We start from the raw sequence: 27928 nt of genomic DNA on the forward strand, positions 1-27928 counted from the left end.
GTGGTCACGCTGGTGCTTCCTGCTTTTAAGCGGCCATCTTGAGACGGCATCAGCGCAGCAGCATCAGCGCAGTAGTTCTTTGAATGCTTGTAAAATCAAAACCGGAGCAGTTAGAAAAACTCTTTGCGCAAGTTTTAATCAGAAGGGTGAACTCTCTTTCCTGTGCAAGTTTGAAGCCGACATAACAAACATGCTCAGAGGAGATAATGTTTGAAAAAAGGTGACAGGTTTTTACAAAACTTTTGTTTTGGAGGGGTAATTGCCAAATTCCTGTTGATTTTTGCTGAAGGATGTAAATGAATGAAATGCAGGTCTAAGTGAGACCTTCGTAGAGGTTTCTGTTTCATGTCTCCACGACATTCCTACCGGAAGTTACAAGTAGTTTCTTCTGTGTTTTCTTCCTAGGAGCAGTTTTGTCTGTGTTTTATTCTTAGGGGGCGCTAGAGCGCAATTTTGAGTTTTGGGGGTTTGGTTTTTTATTAGATAGCAATTTTCGCCAGTCCTGATGTGTGTGTCCTGTTTGGTGAGTTTTGGAGCATTTTAAAGGGGTCAAATTACAGCTCAAAGAGGCAAAAATGACGTTTTTTAGGAAACTTTTGTTTTGAATGGATTTTTGCCAACTTCTTGTTGATTTTTCCTGAAGGAGGTCAGTGTATGAAATCTAGGTCTGAGACCTACATAGAGGTTTTTCTTTCATGTCTCTATGACATTCCTAACGGAAGGTACATGCAGTTTTGTCTGTGTTTTTATACCCAATCATGGCACCCACCTGTTCCCAATTAGCCTGCACACCTGTGGGATGTTCCAAAAGAGTGTTTGATGAGCATTCCTCAACTTTATCAGTATTCACTGCCACCTTTCCCAACTTTTTTGTCACGTGTTGCTGGCATCAAATTCTAAAGTTAATGATTATTTGCAATAAAAAGAATGTTTATCAGTTTGAACATCAAAAATTTTGTCTTTGTAGCATATTCAACTGAATATGGGTTGAAAAGGATTTGCAAATCATTGTATTCCGTTTATATTTACATCTAACACAATTTCCCAACTCATATGGAAACAAGGTTTGTAGTTTGTCCCACTTTCTTCATCTTACATTATTAAGTCACTGTCACATCACCCGGCCCGTGTTTTTAGCGTTCTCAAAATATAGCCTCTGGAACAAGTTAGTTAAATGGCCGCTTGTTTCATTTTTATTTTTTTTTGCACTCACCACAAGAACTGTCATCCCAAAACACCTTCTGACTATTTTCAGGCTGTGCGCTTGGTGGCAGATATGTGCCTGGAGTACAAGGTGTACGACACGCAGCTATGGAACAGTCTTCTTCAGAAGATGCTTGGCTTCAACTTGGTGAGAACATGTGCATCATGCATTGATTCATATATTTGGCCATACGCTCTGTTGACAATGAATAATATGAAGTTGTGTGCAGCAAAATAATGCGCATGTTTCTCTGTTTTTGCAGATTAGCGATCTCCAGAATGTGCTAGAAACAGTGGTTTCCGTTCCAGCTCTTTGGGAGGTTGTGTTTCACATAAAAATTAAGATTCGGTGCCTCAATTTATGAGCTTAACTGGTACTGTGATGCAGCACTTAACTCAAAACACATGTAATTTAAAATCCCCCAAAACCACACAATTTTAACATGTCACATGCCTTTTAAATAAAATAAAAAAACTTAGGTAAGAAATATTGTATAAAAAACAGAACAATAAAATGTACTACAAAATACAGTAGTTATTTGAAGTAATGGCATGATAATGTACATAATTTATGATTGAAAGCGGAATTCTATCTCCTTCCAGCTGTTTTCTGCCAAACACACCATCAGCAGCTTCTCTAAACTTAATGTCTGCCACTGCGATATTATTTTAACATTCTTGGCTGGCGTTGTAGTCATTCTGCTTCAGTATGATGCAGACTCGCAGTGAAATGCTCAAATTGCTCTGCCAGGTTTGCAACACCGTCGTGTTTTTGATGATTTCTTTATTTAATTCAATGAAAAGCATTCACCTTTTAGCACTGTCCTGCACACTCACTTTTTTCCTTGCCATGGTTGGAAAGCGGGCAGCACGGTGAAACGGGGGTTAGTGCATGTGCCTCACAATACGAAGGTCCTGAGTTTAATCCCGGGCTCGGGATCTTACTGTGTGGAGTTTGTATGTTCTCCCCGTGACTGCATGGGTTCCCCCCGGGTACTCCGGCTTCCTCCCACCTCCAAAAACATGCACCTGGGGATAGGTTGATTGGCAACACTAAATGGTCCCTAGTGTGTGAATGTGAGTGTGAATGTTGTCTGTCCATCTGTGTTGGTCCTTCGATGAGGTGGCGACTTGTCCAGCGTGTACCCCACTTTCTGCCCGAATGCAGCTGAAGTAGGCTCCAGCACCCCCCACGACCCTAAAAGGGACGAGCGGTAGAAAATGAATGGATGGTTGGAAAGCAGAGTTATTTAGGAAGATATTGTAAACCATCCGTCATATGTAACCGTCGTAGCAGTAGGCCTGCTAGGCTAATAACAGCGGCCGTTACATTAATTTAAAAAAACTCACCTTGAGATGGCTCAGTAGATTATAAAGCCAGTGTTAATTTTTTACAGTCTTTTTTTTTTTGTTCAGGATTTTACAGTCATTAACGATCGTAAGACCACCATCATTCCCTCCTCTTGTATCTTCTCTTCCAGGTTTGCCTATTTTTGTGTGTTCCGGTCATTGCTATGGTGGTTGCTAATTATCTTCTTTCATTTTTGATCACATGTGTTGGTGCAAGATTTCGGCTTACACCAGGCACGCTGGTGGCACACAATCGTAATGTGTGCGGAGTGCTGCGGTGAATAATCCTAACGCACCATACGGATAAAGATTTTTTTATCGGCGGTCACTCGAACGAGTATGACGATCCTCCTGGTAGGGGTTGATCCCTTTATGGAGGATGCCTGTGGGTGACTTTGTTTTACGTGGGGAGACTGGTGCATATACAGTCACCACACGATCCTTGACAGAATCGGGTCAGGGTCCAGTGGCATAGAGATTCAGACAATTGACGACTGGGGACCCTTTTCTGCTGAAGCCTTCATCCGCCATCGCAGCCGTTGTGGTAGTTCTTAAATCTACCGTCTTCCGCCTGCTCCGCCGTTGAGGTCTTCACCGTATCCCTGGCTAGGGGGCAGTCAGGTACTAGGCCTTTGCCAAGGGCCCCCCGGGGTAACAGTAGTAAAAAACGGTTAACATCCTAGTGCCCCAAGACCCCATAGCGGAGCCTCCACTGCTGGTTGCACTTTAACGTCATGCCCAGGACACAAAATATTAGGGGTGTAACGGTACACAAAATTTTCGGTTCGGTACATACCTCGGTTTAGAGGTCACGGTTCGGTTCATTTTCAGTACAGTAAGAAAACAACAAAATATAAAAAAAATGTGTTATTTCCATCCATTTTCTACCGCTTATTCCCTTTTGGGGTCGCGGGGGGCGCTGGCGCCTATCTCAGTTACAATCGGGCGGAAGGCGGGGTACACCCTGGACAAGTCGCCACTTCATCACAGGGCCAACACAGATAGACAGACAACATTCACACTCACATTCACACTCTAGGGCCAATTTAGTGTTGCCAATCAACCTATCCCCAGGTGCATGTCTTTGGAAGTGGGAGGAAGCCGGAGTACCCGGAGGGAACCCACGCATTCACGGGGAGAACATGCAAACTCCACACAGAAAGATCCCGAGCCTGGATTTGAACCCAGGACTGCAGGACCTTCGTATTGTGAGGCAGACGCACTAACCCCTCTGCCACCGTGTTATTTATTTACCAAATTTGTTAACAATGGCATAACATGCATATACACAGAGGGTCCATTGCCAGGGTTGATGTGGTCAACATATAAAAAATAAGATCAGGCTCAGAATTGGTTTTTTAACAAAACCTTTCTACATACAAACCCTGTTTCCATAGCAGTTGGGAAATTGTGTTGGATGTAAATACAAACGGAATACAATGATTTGCAAATCCTTTTCAAACCATATTCAATTAAATGCACTACAAAGACAAGATCTTTGATGTCCAAACTCATAAACTCATAAAGGGCATGTTCACCACGGTGTTACATCACCTTTTCTTTAAACAACACTCAATAAACATTTGGGAACTGAGGAAACTAATTGTTGAAGCTTTGAAAGTGGAATTCTTTCCCATTCTTGTTTTATGTAGAGCTTCAGTCATTCAACAGTCTGGGGTCTCCGCTGTCATATTTTACGCTTCATAATGCGTCACACATTTTCGATGTGAGACAGGTCTGGACTGGAGGGGGGTTAGGAAAGTACACGCACTCTTTTTTTTACAAAGCCACGCTGTTGTAACACGTGCTGAATGTGGCTTGGAATTGTCTTGCTGAAATAAGCAGGGGCCTCCATGAAAAAGACGGCGCTTAAATGGCAGCATATGTTGTTCCAAAACCTGTATGTACCTTTTAGCATTAATTGTGCCTTCACAGATGTGTAAGTTACTCATGCCTTGGGCACTAATGCACCCCCATACCATTACAGATGCTGGCCTTTGAACTTTGCATCGATAACATTCTGGATGGTTAACTTCCCTTTTGGACACGATGACGAATAATTCCAAAAACAATTTGAAATGTGGACTAATCAGACCACAGAACACTTTTCCACTTTGCATCAGTCCATCTTAGATGATCTCGGGCCCAGAGAAGCTGGTGGCGTTTCTGGATGTTGTTGATAAATGGCTTTCGCTTTGCATAGTAGAGCTTTAACTTGCACTAACAGATGTAGTGACAAACTGTATTTAGTGACAGTGGTTTTCTGAAGTGTTCCTGAGCCCATGTGGTGATATCCTTTAGAGATTGATGTCTGTTTTTGATACAGTGCCATCTAAGGGATCGAAGGTCACGGTCATTCAATGTTGGTTTCCGGCCATGCCGCTTACGTGGAGTGATTTCTCCAGATTTTCTGAACCTATTGATGATATTGTGGACCGTAGATGTTGAAATCCCTAAATTTCTTGCAATTGCACTTTGAGAAACGGTGTTCTTAAACTGTTTGACTGCTTGCTCACGCAGTTGTGGACAAAGGGGTGTACCTCGCTCCATCCTTTCTTGTGAAAGACTGAGCATTTTTTGGGAAGCTGTTTTTATACCCAATCATGGCACCCACCTGTTACCAATTAGCCTGCACACCTGTGGGAGGTTCCAAATAAGTGTTTGATGAACATTCCTCAACTTTAACAGTATTTATTGCCACCTTTCCCAACTTCTATGTCACATGTTGCTGGCATCAAATTCTAAAGTTAATAATTATTTGTAACAACAAAAAAAGTTTATCAGTTTGAACATCAAATATGTTGTCTTTGTAGCATATTCATATGAATATGGGTTGAAAAGGATTTGCAAATCATTGTATTCCGTTTACATTTACATCGAACACAATTTCCCAACTCATATGGAAACGGGGTTTGTATAAAGTGCTTTTTTTGATTGATTGATCGAGACTTTTATTAGTAGGTTACACAGTACAGTACATATTCCTATAATTGACCAATAACTGGTAACACCGCAATAAGTCTTTCAACTTGTTTAAGTCGGGGTTCACGTTAATCATCATTAAACTGCCTCAAGTTGTTGCTGAGATTACATAAAATGACAAAACTTTTCTTTTACATGTGAAAAGTGACACATTAAACAGCTTCAAGGCAACTCAGCCTCAGATTAACTCCCCCCACCACCTCCCCACCCCAGCTTGGCAGTAAGAGGATATATGGGCTCATTTTTCTTCCACCATAGAAGTGGGTCAAAATCTAGTTTTTAATGCAATGTGGTTTTTAATCGGCTGCTAAAAAAACATTTGTTATTGCTTTAGCCCTGCCTGACTCTCCAAGGGGAGGCTGCTTGAACGGGTTAGCGTGTTTGACGTGTTGTCAGAAGCAGCTGCTGAACAATGTTGGCGAACCTCCGTCCACCGTTGTTGTATCGCGCAGCCAAAGTGTTCTCAAACGGGAGATCCTAACGAGGCAGGAAGGTCTTCCAGCCCTGGCTTTTCCATGTCGTCCTCGCCCGATCGCTGCTAGCATGCCCTGTGTTGTGCCTCGGTGTACATTGTTTACCCAACGTGCGGTATGCTACTTTATATGTCCGTGCGGAAACTTGTTCGGTACACCTCCGAACCAAACATAAACCCTCCGTACCGAAACGGTTCAATACAAATACTTGTACCGTTACACCCCTACAAAACATATATAAAGCATCAAAATATATAAACGGCTCAATGTCTGTTTTTTTTTTAAACCTTTTGTGTCTGTAACATTAAAAAAAAATCACTGAAGATTCAGAAAATCTTTGTGTGTACTAGCCTTAAGACCAAATGTGGCATTCGCTATGCCAACAATGGATGGGATGATTGCATTTCACATTTCTACTTCTTAACTTAAGCAGAACAATTTGCTGAGAGAGATCTCTTACCTCAAAACACTCTTAAATTGAGGTACCACTGTATATGTACGTATTGTATATACATCGAGCTCCATTATTGTGACTAATTCTGTCCTCCCTTTCCAGATCTCCAGTTTCTCCAGGACCTGGAAGAGTGTACTACTTGCACCTTTTGTTTCAGGTATTCCTTTGATAATAAACACTGTAGTAGTTAACATATTTGTTTTTTTCCATTACTCTTTGCATTAAAACACTCTAGTTCAGTGGTCCCCAACTTTTTTTTGCACCAGGGACCGGTTTAATGTAGGCATTATTTTCAGGGACCCGCTTTCCTTTTGTGCCAGATAAACACAGCAAAAATAAGTGTATGAAAAATACAAGTCACTATAACGCTGAATTAGTGGGAGCCCTGGGCTTGTTGCTTGGCAATGAGATGCAGATGGTAATCAGCCTTTGGCTATAATCTGTCACATTTATAGTTCATATGGTCATTAATGTGCATTGTATCATGTCACACAGTTATGACAAACGGCAAGGAGTTTTATTGTACATCTATAAACAAGCTTATTGGTGTGTCTAGTGCAGGCGTGCCCACACTTTTTCTGCAGGCGAGCTACTTTTCAATTGACTGAGTCGAAGGATTCTACTTAATTCATATATATAATTTATATATTTAATTTTTTATGAAAGAGACATTTTCGTCAAAGGTGTTTATTGATAACACAAGCATGTTTAACACATATAGATTTATTTTGTTTTATGAAGACAAGAATATAAGTTGGTGTATTACCTGATTCTGATGACTTACATTGATTGGAATCAGACAGTAGTGCTGATAACGTCCACATTTTCGAATGGAGGAGAGAAAAAGTCCTCCTTTCTGTACAATACCACATGAAAGTGGTTAGTTTTAGGCATCTTATTTGTCCAGCTTCCATACTAGTTTTTATACATTTTGCAAGAAATACATTGACGGCCAACTCCGTAGCTTGCTATCTTGTGCACGCCAGATTTCTGAGACTCTTATTTTGTTAGCGCAGGCAGGATGAAGCAGGGCTTTTATTGTGAAGACTGCAACTGTGCAGTCTGTCTTTAGGGTTTTGACAGCAGGTACGGCGCGAAAGTGTTGAAAAAAAAAGTGTTTCTCGCCCTCCTCTCGATCATATTTTCTTAATAATGATCTGGCAGCAGCTAGCGTCATCTCAGAAGCCGTGCCGTGAATATCAATCAAATGATGAAAGTGACTTTGTTGTAACGATTGATGATCACCAATGTTTAGGTTTATTTTTTTAATGCTTGGTTTGCGATCGACTGGCGGACCCTCCACGATCGACATAATGGGTACCCCTGGTCTAGTGAGAATGGAGAAAGTTAAGTGTGAGAAAATGCAGTCTTTTATAAGTTATTTAATGGTTCCCTGCAGCCCGGTAGCAAATGCGTCACGGACCGGTAGTTGGGGACCACCACTCTAGTTGTGTGGTGCTTCAAGAGATTGAGCTAAACTCAATTAAACTCAACCATTCAGCGGAAACTAATGCCTGGTTTGGTTACAGCTTCTTTGCCTTTGAGCGCTGATCAGCAAGCAACACTCTACAGGAACTTTGTTCTCCTCCTAAAGTATGTACTTTTTTATTTTATTTTCCCTTACATGCACCATTTTTATATTTCCTTAATACAAACCCTGTTTCCATATGATTTGGGGAATTGTGTTGGATGTAAATATAAACGGAATACAATGATTTGCAAATCCTTTTCAACCCATATCCGATTGAATGCACTACAAAGACAAGATATTTGATGTTCAAACTCATAAACTTTTTTTTTTTTTTGCAAATAATAATTAACTTAGAATTTCATGGCTGCAACACGTGCCAAAGTAGTTGGAAAAGGGCATGTTCACCACTGTGTGACATCATCTTTTCTTTTAACAACATTCAAAATACCTTTGGGAACTGAGGAAACTAATTGTTGAATTGTTGCACAGTAGAGCTTTAACTTGCACTTACAGATGGAGCGACGATCTGTATTTAGTGACAGTGGTTACTGAAGTGTTCCTGAGCCCATGTGGTGATATCCTTTAGAGATTGATGTCGGTTTTTGTTACAGTGCCTTCTGAGGGATTGAAGGTCACGGTCATTCAATGTTGGTTTCCGGCCATGCCGCTTACATGGAGTGATTTCTCCAGATTCTCTGAACCTTTTGATGGTATGATGGACCGTAGATGTTGAAATCCGTAAATTTCTTGCAATTGCACTTTGAGAAACGTTGTTCTTAAACTGTTTGACTATTTGCTCACGCAGTTGTGAACAAAAGGGTGTACCTCGCCCCATCCTTTCTTGTGAAAGACTGAACATTTTTTGGGAAGCTGTATTTATACCCAATCATGGCACTCACCTGTTCCCAATTACCCTGCACACCTGTGGGATGTTCCAAATAAGTGTTTCATGAGCATTACTCATCTTTATTAGTATTTATTGCCACCTTTCCCAACTTATTTGTCACCTGTTGTTGGCATCAAATTCTAAAGTTAATGATCATTTGCAAAAAAAAAAAAAGTTTATCACTTTGAACATCAAATATGTTGTCTTTGTAGCATATTCAACTGAATATGGGTTGAAAATGATTTGCGAATCATTGTATTCCGTTTATATTTACATCTAGTGAAGTGAAGTGAATTATATTTATATGGCGCTTTTCTCTAGTGACTCAAAGCGCTTTACATAGTGAAACCCAATATCTAAGTTACATTTAAACCAGTGTGGGTGGCATTGGGAGCACGTGGGTAAAGTGTCTTGCCCAAGGACACAACGGCAGTGACTAGGATGGCGGAAGCGGGAATCGAACCTGCGACCCTCAAGTTGCTGGCACGGCCACTCTACCAACCGAGCTATACCGCCTAACACAATTTCCCAACTCATATGAAAACGGGGTTTGTATGATATCCCCAGCCTCCTTTTACCCACAAAGTATTTCTTTGCCTGTCTGTACTTATTTTGGGATTGCTATCTTTTCAAAGGTGTCCGTTCTTGTTGAATTTGGAACTAATCGGAATTGCCAAAGGCTTCGCACAGTTCAACCTGCTGGCCTTTGCCCTGGGGACTCTCCTCCTCATCCCCTGTGCCAGCAAGAAAGCTCAGCAGATTGAAGTAAGCACACCCGCTTCTGTTCAGACCAGATATTCTGCCTTTGGGTCTAATTGGTTTCAATCTCACTATAGCATCCTCAGACCCAATTTTCTGCTTATTGGTTTGATTTCTATCAAACCTATTGCCTTTGATTCTTTGTTCAGTGTCTACGTCTTATGTGTGTGTCTTATCAGAACCATTCTCTTAGGAACTGGGCGATATACTCGATATATTTCGGGTTTGTCCCTGTGCGATACAGAAAATGACTATATCGTGATGTTTGAGTATGTATTTGCTTTTAGCTGCGGGCATTGCATTACAGGCTTTTTTCAGTTTTCTTGTCTCTCCTTCTCACAGAGACTTAAAACAAGCGCACTTTCTTACATACGTCACATACTGTCGCGTCATACGCTCTCGCTGAGCAGAGAGGTAGCAGCATGGGTAACATTAGCTGTGATGCTAGCGGAATGGTGCGAGTGGTAATACGAGAGAAAGAAGGTGCGAATCTGGTAACAAATGAAGGAAGAATTAATTCCTAAGAAAAACAGCAAGGGGTCCATCGTCTGGCGGTGGTTTGGCTTCAAGCGGTGAAGATTTCGAACAAGTATGCGGCAAAACCGTTGCTACAAAACATAGCACCTACTGCTAATTTGCAGCATCATTTGAAAAGTCACCTGCTAGAGAATGAAGAGTGCTTGAAACTCCGCATGTCAACATCTCCGTTCGGTGCCACACCATCAAAATGCCGAGGCAAACATTTCTAGATCAACACCGTATGAAAAAAATAGTCAACAACAAAAGGAGATAATGTCCGCAGGAACCTACCACATAGCGAAGGACGAACACTATTTCCTATTATGCAGCTCGTTTTTATTTGACAGTTATGGAAATATCTTGTGTGACACAAAATTGCACTTTATTTGTTTTCAACTATTGTAGTGGCGTTCTGTACAAAAGGTGCTCTTTAATTTAGTGTTGTTTTGATATGTCATCTTAGTGACATCATGCACAAAAGTGCACTCATAGCTTGTTTTAAAATATCTGACAATTTTGCGCTTTCTGTTTTGGAAATGACATGAATGTTTGTGCCACTGCTTAATAACTGTTTTATAAATAGTTTTGCTAAATTGACTTAGTTGTGATTTCCTTCTCTGCATGAAAGTTTAAAAGTAGCATACATTAATGCAGTATAAAGAAAAAAATGTTTTAATGTAGACACATAGAATCATCATACTGCTGTGATTTTATGTATATGTATTCATTCAAGGCTAAGGCAAAATATCGATATATATATTGTGTATCATGACATGCTTTAAAATATCAAGTTATTAATAAAAGGCCATATCCCCCAGCCCTACATTCTCTCATATTTCTGTCCACACCCGAGCTCCTGCTGTGTGAAAATAGGTTTCCTACTTTTGGGTCTCATTGGTTTCACATCAGACCTGACCTACTGCTTTAGTGTTTGTTTTTCAGTCTTGTCTATCTTCAGACCCGACTCACTGCTTTTGGGTCTAAATTTTTTGTCGCATCAGACTCCACATACTAATTTTGGTTTAGGTCTCACATGGGTTTCCTCAAACCCAACTTGTTACCCTCTTGGTCTGATAGTTAGACTCATGTTTCTCTATAGATATTATGTCTGGCCTTTGTCTCACCGCTCCTGGCTGACTTACTTCTGCTTTTGATTTTTAGCCTTACTTGTTTCAGTTCAGACACGACCTTCTGTTTAGGTCTTATTCATATAACCTGCCAGTATTCAGACTCAGCTAACTGAATTGGAATCTTAGTATGTGTCTCACCTGCAAGTTTTCTGATCCGACCTATTCCTGATTTACTAGTATCACCTGCAACTCAGACTCGACCGAGTGATTTTGAGTCTGATTTAGTCTCACCTGTAACTGCTCAATCTTAACTTGCTACTTTTGTGTCAGATTTGTTTAGTCTCAACTGTGTCGTCAGATTGGACGTACAACTTTTTTAGTCACCCTTCTTTTGGGTCAGACGTCACCTGAACTACTACTTTTATGAAGTTTCTTGAATGCTTCCTTCCTGTGTCTCTCCAAACATATGGCTAGATTATTTACTACTGCAAGGGGGTCTAATATTAGTCTACTTTTTGGTCTGATTTTTTTGTCTCAGGTGTCAGGTTCAAACACTGATGACATCTATTAAACAAGACAAGAAGCAAGGAATTAAACAGAGACAGGATTAAATTTGGCTCAATTTGAGGAGAAACGTCTGGACACTGTGTACAGTGTCTGAACACGCTCTGGCGAAAGATTGTACGCCACTTCTTTTATTTGGACTTTCCCTGATTCTATGGCAACAGCTGTTTCTAAGGTACGTGGGTCGTAAACAGCCATCGCCTTTGGTTACAGATTAGTTCAAAAGAAATGGTCGAAACATGTCACAGAAAAGGTCGTAAAACGGTTCAAAGAAGCTGTGCCTGGAGGGGAGCCTGGTCCTGCTTCCTCTTCGCTTTTGTAGTTCTTGGGTCTAGACAATATATTTCTGTTGATTACAATACATGAAAGAAACAGAACACCTTCATGTTGCTTCCCCTTCTACACAGTGGAGTTTTACAAACTATTTGTTCTCTCGCCGGGAACTCATTTCAACACAAAGTATTGTGACAACTTTGATACAATTATTCTGACATCAGGTGTGTCTCTTCAGACCAAATATTTGTCTATTGGCTCTGATTTTTAGTCAGAGATGTGTCTCTTGAGACCTAATCTTTGACTTTTGAATCTGATTTTTAGTCTCAGATGTCTCTTTAAACTGTATTTACTACTTCTGTGTGTGATTTTAGTCTTAGGCCTCATTCACACTGCAGGTCAATTCCGATTTTTTTGCCCCCAACAGGACCTGTGTCGGATTTATTCATGTCCGTGTGAACTGTTCAATTCCAAATTTTTCATATGCGACCCAAGCCTCTTTCGTATGTGGATATAAATCAGAAATACAAACCCCGTTTCCATATGAGTTGGGAAATTGTGTTAGATGTAAATATAAACAGAATACAATGATTTGCAAATGATTTTCAACCCATATTCAGTTGAATATGCTACAAAGACAACATATTTGATGTTCACTCTGATAAACTTTTTTTTTTGCAAATCAAAAACTTTTGAATTTGATGCCAGCAACACGTGACAAAGAAGTTGGGAAAGGTGGCAATAAATACTGATAAAGTTGAGGAATGCTCATCAAACACTTATTTGGAACATCCCACAGGTGTGCTGGCTAATTGGGAACAGGTGAGTGCCATTATTGGGTATAAAAACAGATTCCCAAAAAATGCTCAGTCTTTCACAAGAAAGATGAGGCGAGGTACACCCCTTTGTCCACAACTGCATGAGCAAATAGTCAAACAGTTTAAGAACAACGTTTCTCAAAGTGCAATTGCAAGACATTTAGGGATTTCAACATCTACGGTCCATAATATCATCAAAAGGCTCAGGGAGTCTGGAGAAATCACTCCATGTAAGCGGCATGGCCGGAAACCAACATTGAATGACCGTGACCTTCGATCCCTCAGACTGCACTGTATCAAAAACCAACATCAATCTCTAAAGGATATCACCACACGGGCTCAGGAACACTTCAGAAAACCACTGTCACTAAATACAGTTTGTCGCTACATCTGTAAGTGCCAGTTAAAGCTCTACTATGCAAAGCAAAAGCCATTTATCAATAACATCCAGAAACGCCGCCGGCTTCTCTGGGCCAGAGATCATCTAAGATGGACTGATGCAAAGTGGAAAAGTGTTCGGTGGTCTGACGAGTACACATTTCAAATTATTTTTGGAAATATTCGACTTTGTGTCATCCGGACCAAAGTGGAAGCGAATCATCCAGACTGTTATCGACGCAAAGTTCAAAAGCCAGCATCTGTGATGGTATGGGGGTGCATTAGTGCCCAAGGCATAGGTAACTTACACATCTGTGAAGGCACCATTAATGCTGAAAGGTACATGCAGGTTTTGGAACAACCTATGCTGCCATCTAAGCGCCAGCTTTTTCATCGACGCCCCTGCTTATTTCAGCAAGACAATGCCTAGCCACATTCAGCTTTGTAAAAAAAAGAGTGCACGTCCTCACCATTGCCTGGACACGTGAGGACTTTAAATATGACTAATGTACAAACCCCTTTTCCATATGAGTCCGGAAATTAAGTTAGATGTAAATATAAACGGAATATATCCATCCATTTCCTACCGCTTATTCCTTTTTGGGGTTGCGGGGGCCGCTGGCGCCTATCTCAGCTACAATCGGGCAGAAGGCGGGGTACACCCTGGACAAGTCGCCACCTCATCGCAGGGCCAACACAGATAGACAAACATTCACACACTAGGGCCCATTTAAAACGGAATACAATGATTTGCAAATCATTTTCAACCCATATTCAGTTGAATATGCTACAAAGACAGCATGTTTGATGTTAAAACTGATAAACATTTTTTTTTTGCAAATAATCATTAACTATAGAATTGGATGCCAGCAACACGTGACAAAGAAGTTGGGAAAGGTGGCACTAAATACTGATAAAGTTGAGTAATGCTCATCAAAGACTTATTTGGAACATCCCACAGGTGTGCAGGCTAATTGGGAACAGGTGTGTGCCATGATTGGGTATAAAAGCAGCTTCCATGAAATGCTAAGTAATTCACAAACAAGGATGGGCAAGGGTCACCAATTTGTAAGCAAATTGTTGAACATTTTTAGAACAACATTTCTCAACGAGCTATTGCAAGGAATTTAGGGATTTTACCATCTACGCTCCGTAAAATCATCAAAAGGTTCAGAGAATCTGGAGAAATCACTGCACGTAAGCGATGATATTACGGACCTTTGATACCTCAGGCGGTACTGCATCAAAAACTGACATCAGTGTGTAAAGAATATCACTACATGGGCTCAGGAACACTTCAGAAAACCACTGTCAGTAACTACATTTGGTCGCTACATCTGTAAATGCAAGTTAAAACTCTACTATGCAAAGCGAAAGCCATTTATTAACAACACCCAGGAACGCCGCCGGCTTCGCTGGGCCCGAGCTCATCTAAGATGGACTGATGCAAAGTGGAAAAGTGTTTTGTGGTCTGACGAGTCCACATTTCAAATTATATTTGGAAACTGTAGACGTGGTGTCCTCCGGAACAAAGAGGAAAATAACCATCCGGATTGTTATAGGCGCAAAGTTCAAAAGCCAGCATCTGTGATGGTATGGGGTGTATTAGTGCCCAAGGCATGGGTAACTTACACATCTGTAAAGGCACCATTAATGCTGAATGGTCCACACAGGTTTTGGAGCAACATATGTTGTCATCCAAGCAACGTTATCATGGACGCCGTTGCTTATTTCAGCAAAACAATGCCAAGCCACGTGTTACAACAGCGTGGCTTCATAGTAAAAGAGTGCGGGTACTTTCCTGGCCCACCTGCAGTCCAGACATGTCTCCCATCGAAAATGTGTGGCGCATTATGAAGTGTAAAATACGACAGCGGAGACCTCTGACTGTTAAACGACTAAAGCTCTACATAAAACAAGAATGGGAAAGAATTCCACTTTCAAAGTTTCAACAGTTAGTTTCCTCAGTTCCCAAAAGTTTATTGAGTGTTGTTAAAAGAAAAGGTGATGTAACACAGTGGTGAACATGCCATTTCCCAACTACTTCGGCACGTGTTGCAGCCATGAAATTGTAAGTTAATTATTATCTGCAAAAAAAAATTAAAGTTTATAAGTTTTAACATCAAATATGTTGTCTTTGTAGTGCATTCAATTGAATATGAGTTAAAAAGGATTTACAAATCATTGTAATTAGTTTATATTTACATCTAATACAATTTCCCAACTCATATGGAAACAGTGTTTGTACTACTTTGCGTTTAATTCTTAGTCTCCGATGTCTCTTTAAATCCAATTTGCTACTTTTGGCTATGATTTTTTTGTCTGGCACATGTCTCTTCAGACCCAACCTGCCACCTCTTTGTTTGATTAGTCTCACCTGTGTCTCTTCAGACACACTGATTCTCCTTGGTAATGGCATTCGTCATCTGCTTAATGTCTTGTTATAATTCCACCTGTTTCTCCCCAGCCACATCTGTCAATAGAATTCCTCTTTTTAACTACTGCTTTGTTCATGTTTTCGCTGTTTGCAGGGCTTTCTGTCCACGCGCGACCCAGTCACTGTGCTGGACCAGGAGGAGGAGCTTATGAACACCGGGGAACTAGCTGGTATCCCCTTACAGGTTGGATGTTGGACCTTGAATTATTACTTTTTTCTCATTGAAACAATATTACGAAAGAGGTCATTGCTGTAGAAATGTGTTGTATAAGTCAATCCAACCCAATCATCTTTATTTGTACAGCACATTTAAACAACATAAATGTTTCCAAAGTGCTGCACAACAATATTAAAAAAAATAAAATTCAAATATTATCCTTATACTGCAAAAAGTCAGTGTTCAAATACAAGAAAAAAAATACAAAAATGTAGGATATTTTATTTGAACTAAGCGAAATGATCTGCCAATAGAACAAGAAAATTCGGCTTGTCAAGACTTTCCAAAACGATTAAAATTAGCCAACCTCAATGAGCCTAAAAAAAAAAACTTCAAATAAGTATATCCTCACTAATACAAAGTGCACTTTTCTTGGAAGAAAAAAAATACCTTTTTGCTCAATATGTTGAAAAATATTCTTAAATTAAATAAATGCGCTCGGCATCCATATTGAAGAATTTATCTGAATGTGCATGAGCTATTTCTGTTCAAAATGTTTGAAATGTCAATTGTTTAAATATTAACTGTCAGTTTACTGTACTGTGCCAAATGTACTAATATAAGAGTACATCTTTTCTCTTTTTCATTGAAAATAAAACCGCAACGTCCATCTGTTTTAATTATGAGACACAATTGTGTCAAAGTCATGATTTTTTTTTTCATGCTTGATGTAAAAAATGATTACTTTAAAAAAGTAGTTTTATACTTGTGAGTGTTAATGACACTGCTTTGCAACAGTTTATATCCTAGTTTCAAGCATGTTTTACTCAATATAGGTCAACGGGACTCTCGCTGCTGTGTCTTAGATCCTCTTTGGACTGGACTCTCGCGACTGTGTTGTATCTATTGTGGATTGAACTTTCACAGTATCCTGTTAGATCCGCTCGACATCCATTGCTTTCCTCCTCTCTAAGGTTCTCATAGTCATCATTGTCACCGACGTCCCACTGGGTGTGAGTTTTCCTTGCCCTTATGTGGGCCTACCGAGGATGTCGTGGTGGTTTGTGCAGCCCTTTGAGACACTAGTGATTTAGGGCTATATAAGTAAACATTGATTGATTGATTGATTGATCAAATCTCAGCAACAAGCTGTAATATCTTACTGAGATCATTTAGGACCAAAACCTTAAAAAGTAAAACACTAACATAAAATCTGCTTAATGAGAAGAATTATCTTATCAAACAGAAAATAAGCAAATATCACCCTTATTTGAGATATTTAATCTTACTTAGATTTCAGTTTTTGCAATGTAGCTCCAATGACTGATTAAAAACAAAAATCAATCAATCAATCAATCAATGTTTACTTATATAGCCCTAAATCACTAGTGTCTCAAAGGGCTGCACAAACCACTACGACATCCTCGGTAGGCCCACATAAGGGGGAGGAAAACTCACACCCAGTGGGACGTCGGTGACAATGATGACTATGAGAACCTTGGAGAGGAGGAAAGCAATGGATGTCGAATAAATATAAAACCAATATAAGAATAAATATGATTAGAACCAATATAAGAATAAATATGATTAGAAACGATTTTAAAGGGTAAAACCAATTAAAACAATAAATAAACATCTACATTTAAAAACACAGGGGAACACACAACTTACGTAGTGTTAAAAGCCAGAGAATAAAAGTGGGTCTTAAAATGACACTTAAAACACTCCACTGTGGGAGCAGTTCTAACATGGAGGGGCAGAGTGTTCCAGAGCTTAGGGCCCACCACAGAGAAGGCCCTGTCTCCTCTGGTTTTAAATGCCTACTGAAATGAGATTTTCTTATTCAAACGGGGATAGCAGGTCCATTCTATGTGTCATACTTGATCATTTCGCAATATTGCCATATTTTTGCTGAAAGGATTTAGTAGAGAACATTGACGATAAAGTTCACAACTTTTGGTCGCTAATAAAAAAGCCTTGCCTGTACCGGAAGTAGCAGACGATGTGCGCGTGACGTCACGGGTTGTGGAGCTCCTCACACCCTCACATTGTTTACAATCATGGCCACCAGCAGCGAGAGCGATTCGGACCAAGAAAGCGACGATTTCCCCATTAATTTGAGCGAGGATGAAAGATTTGTAAATGAGGAAAGTGAGAGTGAAGGACTGGGGGAAAAAAAAGACTATACTAGGATAATGCTGGAAAATCCCTTATCTGCTTATTGTGTTACTAGTGTTTTAGTGGGATTATATGGTCGTACCTGTACAACCTGATCGTCGGCCCCGCACCTTTCTTCAGCACCAGTCGACGGGTGGTGGCGATGCCCATCTCTGCCCTTCCCAAGGGACCCTCTTCAAAACACGATTTTCGAAATGATCGCTGCATAATACACTGTACTTTGTATGTGTGGTCCAATCCAACCGTGTTCGCTTGACCGCTATGTTCCATAGTAAAGCTTCACCGTCATCTTTCAGGAATGTAAAAAATGAAACACTGGCTGTGTTTGTGTTGCTAAAGGCGGCCGCAATACACCGCTTCCCACCTACAGCTTTCTTCTTTTGACGTCTCCATTATTCATTGAACAAATTGCAAAAGATTCAGCAACACAGATGTCCATAATACTGTGGAATTATGCAATGAAACGAGACTACGTATAGCTGGGAACAGTGCTGGAACAAAATGCGTGACATCACACGCACACGTCATCATACCGCAACGTTTTAGCATGATACTTCCGCGCGGAATTTAAAATTGCAATTTAGTAAACTAAACCAGTCGTATTGGCATGTGTTGCAATGTTAATATTTCATCATTGATATATAAACTATCAGACTGCATGGTCGGTATTAGTGGGTTTCAGTAGGCCTTTAAGTCTCGCTTTGGGCAGCCACGAGCTGGAGCTGGCTCTCAGACCTCAGAGTGCGCGCAGGAGTGCAAATTTGGATGAGGTCCGAGGTATAATGAGGTGCCAGTCCATGTAATTTAAGCTTTAAAAACAGCAAGGTTTTAAAATCAATTCTAAAATGAACAGGGAGCCAGTGCAAACTCTCAAGAATTGGGGTTATATGCCGGCGTTTCTTAGCCCCTGTTAAAAGTCGCGCTGTCGCGTTCTGGACTAACTACAACCAGGAGAGAGCTTTTTGGCAGTGCAACAAGTCGTTACTTATTAATGCTAGCCTCTTGTGCAATTTTGCTCCAATTGAGCAAAGCTGTAAAAGAGGAAACTAAAGGTGGTCTGATGGCGAGAAGATCTGAAATCGTTGTGGACACGCCGTCATAGTTATTAAGGTCATATTTGTAGAAATTAGGCCATCACACAACACGCATGAACAATGGGAAGAAAATAAATGTTTTATTCCATTGCAGGCTGTGTGTAGCTTGCCTTGTTATATAATTATTATATTTATTTTGTTTGCCTTCAAGATTAGGGAAATGGTGCTGGCTTTTGTCATCCAACATGGCCAACACAGCAAGCTGGTGAAGACCAAACACTTCTCACGTCTAAAGAAGTTCATGGTGACCAAAGGCCAACCAGACCAGATGAAGGACATGGCCAACTACCTGGTCAACATCAACTGGTATGCCTTTTTTAAACAATAATACTCACACTATTATCTATTGCAGGAGTTTATTTTAGTTGCACAAACCCCGTTTCCATATGAGTTGGGAAATTGTGTTAGATGTAAATATAAACGGAATACAATGATTTGCAAATCCTTTTCAACCCATATTCAGTTGAATGCACCACAAAGACTAAATATTTAATGTTCAAACTCGTAAAAAAAATTTTTTTTTGCAAATAGTAATTAACTTAAAATTTCATGGCTGCAACACGTGCCAAAGTAGTTGGGAAAGGGCATGTTCACCACTGGGTTTACATCACTTTTTCTTTTAACAATACTCAATAAACGTTTGGGAACTGAGGAAACTAATTGTTGAAGCTTTGAAAGTGGAATTATTCCCATTCTTGTTTTATGTAGAGCTGCAGTCGTATTTTACGCTTCATAATGCGCCACACATTTTCGATGGAAGACAGGTCTGGACTGCAGGCGGGCCAGGAAAGTACCCGCACTCTTTTTTTATGACGCCACGCTGTTGTAACACGTGCTGAATGTGGCTTGGCATTGTCTTGCTGAAATAAGCAGGGGCGTCCATGAAAAAGACCGTGCTTGGATGGCAGCATATGTATTTCCAAAACCTGCCTTCACAGATGTGTAAGTTACCCATGCCTTGGGCACTAATGCACCCCCATACCATCACAGATGCTGGCTTTTGAACTTTGCGTCGATAACAGTCTGGATGGTTCGCTTCCCCTTTGGTCCGGATGACCCGATGTCGAATATTTCCCCCCAAAATTTGAAATGTGGACTCGTCAGACCACAGAACACTTTTTCACTTTGCATCAGTCCATCTTGGATGATCTTGGGCCCAGAGAAGTCGGCGACGTTTCTGAATGTTGTTGATAAATGGCTTTCGCTTTGCGTAGTAGAGCTTTAACTTGCTCTTACAGATGTAGCGACCAACTGTATTTAGTGACAGTGGTTTTCTGAAGTGTTCCTGAGCCCATGTGATGATATCCTTTAGAGACTCATGTCGTTTTTTGATACCGTGCCGTCTGTGGGATGGAAGGTCACGGTCATTCAATGTTGGTTTCCGGCCATGCTTACATGGAGTGATTTCTCCAGATTCCCTGAACCTTTTGATGATATTATGGACCGTAGATGTTGAAATCCCTAAATTTCTTGCGATTGCACTTTGAGAAACCTTGTTCTTAAACTGTTCGACTATTTGCTCACGCAATTGTGGACAAAGGGGTGTACCTCGCCCCATCCTTTCTTGTGAAAGACTGAGCATTTTTTGGGAAGCTGTTTTTTATACCCAATCATGGCACCCACCTGTTCCACCATGTTCCAAATAAGTGTTTGATGAGCATTCCTATTTAACTGAATATGGTTTGAAAATTATTTGCAAATCATTGTATTCCGTTTATATTTACATCTAACACAATTTCCCAACTCATACAGAAACAGGGTTTGTATGATTGGTCAATGGGCTTCTTATTTACCAGGTTGCCATAACAACAGCTCTATAATGTGTAAAGACGTTGCTCAACAAGATAGTTCCTCATGTATAATTGTGTAATCTTGATATGATTCACCGATGGACTTCAGCGGAGGGTGGAAAACCACTGTAGAACTCTAAATGGTGCTTTTTTTTAATAAGATAGATAGATGGAAATAGTTAGATATGCTCTATATCAGGCCTGGGCAAATATTTTGACTCGGGGGCCACATTTAGAGAAAAAAAATGTGTCTGGGGGCCGGGATATCTATTTTAGGAACACTTATACAAAACCTCACAATAATGTCTGATTGAATGCTAAAAACGTTATAACAGACCGCCTTAAAAAACATAATGGAATTTTTACATTTTTCTATGAACGATAAAACACTGAATATTGACAAAATATGAATGTTACACCCCCTTTCCATCGACATATTTTACAATCAAGTGAAACGCAACAAAAATGCAACAAACAGTGAAATATGAACGCGAAGGGTACACAATAAACCCACCTACAATCTGACTTACCGGTATCTGTTTTTTTGCTGAATTTCCCACAGAGATCAATAAAGTACTTTTTATTCACTAAACTTTAGAACTTTGTTGTGAAAATCTCCTTCAGCGTCTGTGGAAACGCTCCCCGCCCACACTGCTTGGTGCCTCGTCTGAGCTGCTGTGACGTAGATTACCTTAGTAACTAATTAGATTACCATTGTAACTAATTAGATTACCATAGTAACTAGTATTTCATGCAAAAAGCGCAAATTCCATCGATTGAAATATTTAGTATAGTTGAAGACTTACGGTCATTAGAAAACATGACTGTACATCATAATGGCAGCTACACTTTCCATCTTAAAGATCTAAAAAAATATATTTGGGAATGTCCAGCGGGCCAGATTGAAAAGCTTAACGGGCCGCATGTGGCCCCTGGCCCTTAATTTGCCCATGTCTGCTCTATATTGACACTACAGTCACGTAGTTACACGATAAAGATTGATCGATATGCTCTGGTGAAGAAGGAGCTGAGCCGGAAGGCAAAGTTCTCAATTTCCCGGTCGATCGACGTTCCCATCCTTACCTATGGTCATGAGCTTTGGGTCATGACCGAAAGGACAAGATCACGGGTACAAGCGGCCCAAATGAGTTTCCTCCGCCGGGTGGCGGGGCTCTCCCTTAGAGATAGGGTGAGAAGCTCTGCCATCCGGGTGGAGCTCAAAGTAAAGCCGCTGCTCCTCCACATGGAGAGGAGCCAGATGAGGAGGCCACGGGGAAGACCCAGGACACGTTGGGAAGACTATGTCTCCCGGCTGACCTGGGAACGCCTCGGGATCCCCTGGGGAGGAGCTGGACACAGTGGCAGGGGAGAGGGAAGTCTGGGCTTCCCTGCTTAGGCTGCTGCCCCCGCGACCTGACCTCGGATAAGCGGAAGAAGATGGATGGATGGATGGATGGATGGGAAAAAAAATGTTTAGTGAAAAAGAATAAGCTTATTGACTACAGCGGAGGTGTGCAAATTTTCAGGACTAATGCAGATCTCAAATACGCAACAGCAGGTACCAGACGGTACCTGCTCGACCTCGGATTCGCGGAAGAAAATGGATGGAAGGAGACATGCTCTGTGTTGACAGTGCAGTCAGTTGGTTTTATTGCAATAACGAAGCAGCTACGAGGAGATGACAAAAAAATCAAACCGTCAGCACAGTAACGACGTCTTAAAGGTACTGTCAGGTTCAAACACTGATGACATCTATTAAACAAGACAAAAGGCAAAGAATCAAACAGAGACAGAATTAAATTTGGACTCAGATCTGAGGAGAGAAATGGCCACTGTACTCTCTGTACAGTCCTGCACCATGCTCTGCCCTAAGATTGTACTCCTCCTTTATTTGTCTTTCTCCCCCCTCCTTCCCCCAGCTGCTTCCTGAGGGAAGTGGGTCGTAAACAGCGTTGCCTTCGGTTACCGAACAGTTCGAAGAGAGTTCGTCAAATAGTTCAAAAGAGTTCCATAAAATAGTTCAAAAATATTTCAAAGAGAGTCCCATAAAATACTTCAAAAATAGTTCTTAAAATACTTCAAAAAGAGTTCTTCCGGAAGTTGGGCAGATCCCGCCATCTGTCCGCTTTGAAGTCCCAGTGGAGTTTTACGAGCCTTCTTCTTGGTTTGTTTCAAAGACAGCCTTTTGTCTTCTTGTCAGGAACACAATGTAATACAAAGTTTTTTTGTGATAATTTAGAAACAATTATTCTAACAGGTACAGTATGAGATGTTTACTCTGCTCCTCAGTCAGGACGACGCTCACCGGCTGGTTCAAGAGTATACCAAACAAAGAGAGGATCTCACAGGAAAACGATGAAAAGAACCTCGAGGTAACAACATTATTGATTTGTGTAATACAATTAAGCACGTACTGTACATCTTTTGTGTTTTTTATTTGTATTATTTCAGTTTTTCAAATGCTTTTTCCTGTAGGACCAAGCAGAATGGAGTCTGCCTTCTTCAGTCTTTCGTATGAAAAACAATATTTATAGTACTCTCTTTTTTTTTATATTCATATAAATAATTCCCCACTTTTAAGTATTCCATCCATCCATTTTTCTACTGCTTGTCCCGTTAAGTGATATTATTGTATGAACAATACTCCTGTCAAATTGTGTCAATCACAATCCAATAAATGCTTCAATTTATGCTTCCTTTCTATGAAGTCTCCTGTAGTCGCCGGGAGACCGGCCTACACCAGAGGTGTCCAAAGTGTGGCCCGGGGACCATTTGCGGTCACAGCTCAAGTTTTGTTGGCCTTGATATTCCTACACGTGATTTCTTCCGGAAAGTGTAAACCAGTGGTGGTCAACCAAGATGGCAAGCAGCGGGCGAACATACCAAAGACTATAAAAATGGGAGCCATTACCTCCCTGCTTGGCAGTCAGCATCAAGGGGCGGTATAGCTCGGTTGGTAGAGTGGCCGTGCCAGCAACTTGAGTGTTCCTGGTTCGATTCGCTTCCGCCATCCTAGCCACTGCCGTTGTGTCCTTGGGCAAGACACTTTACCCACCTGCTCCCAGTGCCACCCACACTGGTTTAAATGTACAAACCCTGTTTCCATATGAGTTGGGAAATAGTGTTAGATGTAAATATAAACGGAATACAATGATTTGCAAATCCTTTTCAATCCATATTCAGTTGAATATGCTACAAAGACAACATATTTGATGTTCAAACTGATAAACATTTTTTTTTTTTTAAATAATCATTTATTTTAGAATTTGATGCCAGCAACACGTGACAAAGAAGTTGGGAAAGGTGGCAATAAATACTCATAATGTTGAGGAATGCTCATCAAACACTTACTTGAAACATCCCACAGGTGTGCAGGCTAATTGGGAACAGGTGGGTGCCATGATTGGGTATAAAAACAGCTTCTCAAAAAATGCTCAGTCCTCCACAAGAAAGGACGCGGCGAGGTACACCCCTTTGTCCACAACTGCGTGACCAAATAGTCAAACAGTTTAAGAACAACGTTTCTCAAAGTGCAATTGCAAGAAATTTAGGGATTTCAACATCTACGGTCCATAATATCATCAAAAGGTTCAGAGAATCTGGAGAAATCACTCCACGTAAGCAGCATGGCCGGAAACCAACATTGAATGACCGTGACCTTGGATCGCTCAGAACGTACTGTATCAAAAACCGACATCAATCTCTAAAGGATATCACCACATGGGCTCAGGAACACTTCAGAAAACCACTGTCACTTAATACAGTTCGTCGCTACATCTGTAAGTGCAAGTTAAGCTCTACTATGCAAAGCGAAAGCCATTTATCAACAACATCCAAAAACGCCGCCGGCTTCTCTGGGCCCGAGATCATCTAAGATGGACTGATGCAAAGTGGAAAAGCGTTCTGTGGTCTGACGAGTCCACATTTCAAATTGTTTTTGGAAATATTCGACCGTGTCATCCGGACCAAAGGGGAAGCGAACTATCCAGACTGTTATCGACGCAAAGTTCAAAAGCCAGGCATCTGTGAAGGCACCATTAATGCTGAAAGGTACATACAGGTTTTGGAACAACATATGTCGCCATCTAAGCGCCGTCTTTTTCATGGACGCCCCTGCTTATTTCAGCAAGACAATGCCAAGCCACATTCAGCACGTGTTACAACAGCGTGGCTTTGTAAAAAAAGAGTGCGGGTTTTTTCCTGGCCTGCCTGCAGTCCAGACCTGTCTCCCATCGAAAATGTGTGGCGCATTATGAAGCGTAAAATACGACAAGACCCCGGACTGTTGAACGACTGAAGCTCTACATAAAACAAGAATGGGAAAGAATTCCACTTTCAAAGCTTCAACAATTAGTTTCCTCAGTTCCCAAACGTTTGAGTGTTTTTGAAAGAAAAGGTGATGTAACACAGTGGTGAACATGCCCTTTCCCAACTACTTTGGCACGTGTTGCAGCCATGAAATTCTAAGTTAATTATTATTTGCAACAAAAAAAAAAGGTTTATGAGTTTGAACATCAAATATCTTGTCTTTGTAGTGCATTCAATTGAATATGGGTTGAAAAGGATTTGCAAATCATTGTATTCTGTTTATATTTACATCTAACACAATTTCCCAACTCATATGGAAACGGGTTTTGTAACTTAGATATTGGGTTTCACTATGTAAAAGCTCTTTGAGTCACTAGTGAAAAGCGCTGTATAAATATAATTCACTTCACTTAACTTTACTTGGAATTGGGGATTAAATCACCCAAAAATTATTACCGGGCGCGGCCACCGCTGCTGCTCACTGCTCCCCTCACCTCCCGGGGGGTGATCAAGGGTGCAGAGAATAATTTTGCCACACATAGTGTGTGTGACAATCTTTGCTACTTTAACTTTATTATCGTAATATAAATGTCAGTTCTCTCAAGCCTTGCATAAATATCTCTGCCAAAATGTAAAAAAAAAAAAAACGTTAGTTTTATTGTGCAGGTTTGAAATAAATATTTCAGTTCAATTCACTTCAATTCAATTCAAGTCTATTTGTGAAAAATGAGAAGTAAACCAAAAGGTTTTTTTGAACAAAAAAATATGTGTGAAGTCTTTTTTATCGAGGATCAAGCTTTTTTATTTCCTCCACTGAAATGTGTTGCACACAGTAAAGGTGTGAAGTGGGAAGCGGTTTAAAGAGACCATGAGAGAGGAAGGCTCTTATTTATGCAAATTAAGTTCTTGGTAGAGCACTTTTGGAAGCGACAACTCAGTTTGTAGCTGCATCTGCAACATATTTAAAAAAAAAAAAAAAAATGTTAACACTGCCTGGATCAGAACCTTACCAACAATAGTTAGAGACAAAAAAGCTGTTTAAAAGGTTGTTTGCTATGTAAAAAAAAAGAATAGATCAAATATATTTCTGCTTGAATTTTAATATTTAAGATGAATCCAGATGATTTATTTTCTAAAATCGGGTTAATAAAAATTTTTTTATTCGCGATTAATCACAGTATATGACTTGTTTAGATCATTTAAATATAGATGGTTGGCTTCCCCGTGAATTGATTAACGTGGACCCCGACTTAAACAAGTTGAAAAACTTATTCGGGTGTTACCATTTAGTGGTCAATTGTACGGAATATGTACTGTACTGTGTAATCTACTAATAAAAGTTACAATCAATCAATCAATGGTCCGGATGACACGATGTAGAATATTTCCCAAATAAATTTGAAATGTGAACTCGTCAGACCACAGAACACTTTTCCACTTTGCATCAGTCCATCTTAGATGATCTCGGACCCAGAGAAGCTGGCGGCGTTTCTGGATGTTGTTGATAAATGGCTTTTGTTTTGCGAAGTAGAGCTTTAACTTGCACTTACAGATGTAGCGACAAACTGTATTTAGTGACAGTGGTTTTCTGAAGTGTTCCTGAGCCCATGTGGTGATATCCTTTAACGATTGGTGTCAGTTTTTGATACAGTGCCGTCTCAGGGTTCGAACGTCACGGTCATTCAATGTTGGTTTCCGGCCATGCCGCTTACGTGGAGTGATTTCTCCGGATTCTCTGAACCTTTTGATGATATTATGGACCGTAGATGTTGAAATCCCTAAATTTGTTGCAATTGCACTTTGAGAAATGTTGTTCTTAAACTGTTTGACTATTTGCTCACGCAGTTGTGGACAAAGGGGTGTACCTCGCTCCATCCTTTATTGTGAAAGACTGAGCATTTTTTGGGAAGCTGTTTTTATACCCAATCATCAATCAATCAATGATTGTTTATATAGCCCTAAATCACTAGTGTCTCAAAGGGCTGCACAAACCTCAACAACATCCTCGCTAGAACCCACATAAGGGCAAGGAAAACTCACACCCAGTGAGACGTCGGTGACAATTATGACTACGAGAAACCTTGGAGAGGACCGCATATGTGGGCAACCCCCCGCCCAGGGGACCAAAAGTAATGGATGTCGAGCGGGTCTAACGTGATACTGTGAAAGTTCAATCCATAGTGGATCAAACACAACCGTTAGAGTCCAGTCCAAAGTGGATCCAACACAGTAGCAAGAGTCCCGTCCATAGTGGAGCCAACAGGAAACCATCCCAAGCCGAGGCGGATCAGCAGCGATGTCCCCAACCGATACACAGGCGAGCGGTCAATCCTGGGTCCCGACACTGGAAGAGCGGTCCATCCTGGGTCCCGACTCTGGACAGCCAGTACTTCATTCATGGCCACCGGACCGGACCCCCTCCACAAGGGAGAGTAGGACAGAGGAGAAAAAGAAAAGAAACGGCAGATCAACTGGTCCAAAAAGGGGGTCTATTTGAAGGCTAGAGTATACAAATGAGTTTTAAAGTGAGTCTTAAATGATTCTACTGAGGTAGCATCCCGAGGGCATTCCAGAGTACTGGAGCCCGAACGGAAAATGCTCTATAGCCCGCAGACTTTTTTGGGGCTCTGGGAATCACTAATAAGCCGGAGTCCTATGAACGCAGATTTCTTGCCGGAACATATGGTACAATACAATCAGCAAGATAGGCTGGAACTAGACCGTGTAGTATTTTATACGTAAGTAGTAAAACCCCAATGTCACA

General features: G+C 40.8%; 1 protein-coding gene across 2 annotated transcripts in view; it reads left to right on the top strand.

Moving 5' to 3' along the window:
• Positions 1–23546, top strand: part of kntc1 (kinetochore associated 1) — a 119975-nt gene extending 96429 nt beyond the window's left edge. The window contains exons 53-61 of one of the 2 annotated variants that reach the window (XM_061902424.1): positions 1256–1351; positions 1467–1523; positions 6565–6619; positions 7992–8055; positions 9455–9584; positions 15732–15821; positions 19218–19372; positions 23146–23228; positions 23308–23546. In XM_061902424.1, the coding sequence (XP_061758408.1) occupies positions 1256–1351; positions 1467–1523; positions 6565–6619; positions 7992–8055; positions 9455–9584; positions 15732–15821; positions 19218–19372; positions 23146–23215 (717 nt within the window). In that variant the 3' untranslated portion in view covers positions 23216–23228; positions 23308–23546. The remainder of the gene's footprint in view (positions 1–1255; positions 1352–1466; positions 1524–6564; positions 6620–7991; positions 8056–9454; positions 9585–15731; positions 15822–19217; positions 19373–23145; positions 23229–23307) is intronic. The other variant, XM_061902416.1, reaches the window with a different exon arrangement.
• Positions 23547–27928: the final 4382 nt, after the last annotated feature.

The sequence above is a fragment of the Nerophis ophidion genome, linkage group LG01 (assembly GCF_033978795.1).
Source record: "Nerophis ophidion isolate RoL-2023_Sa linkage group LG01, RoL_Noph_v1.0, whole genome shotgun sequence".
Classification (NCBI taxonomy): Eukaryota; Metazoa; Chordata; class Actinopteri; order Syngnathiformes; family Syngnathidae; genus Nerophis; species Nerophis ophidion.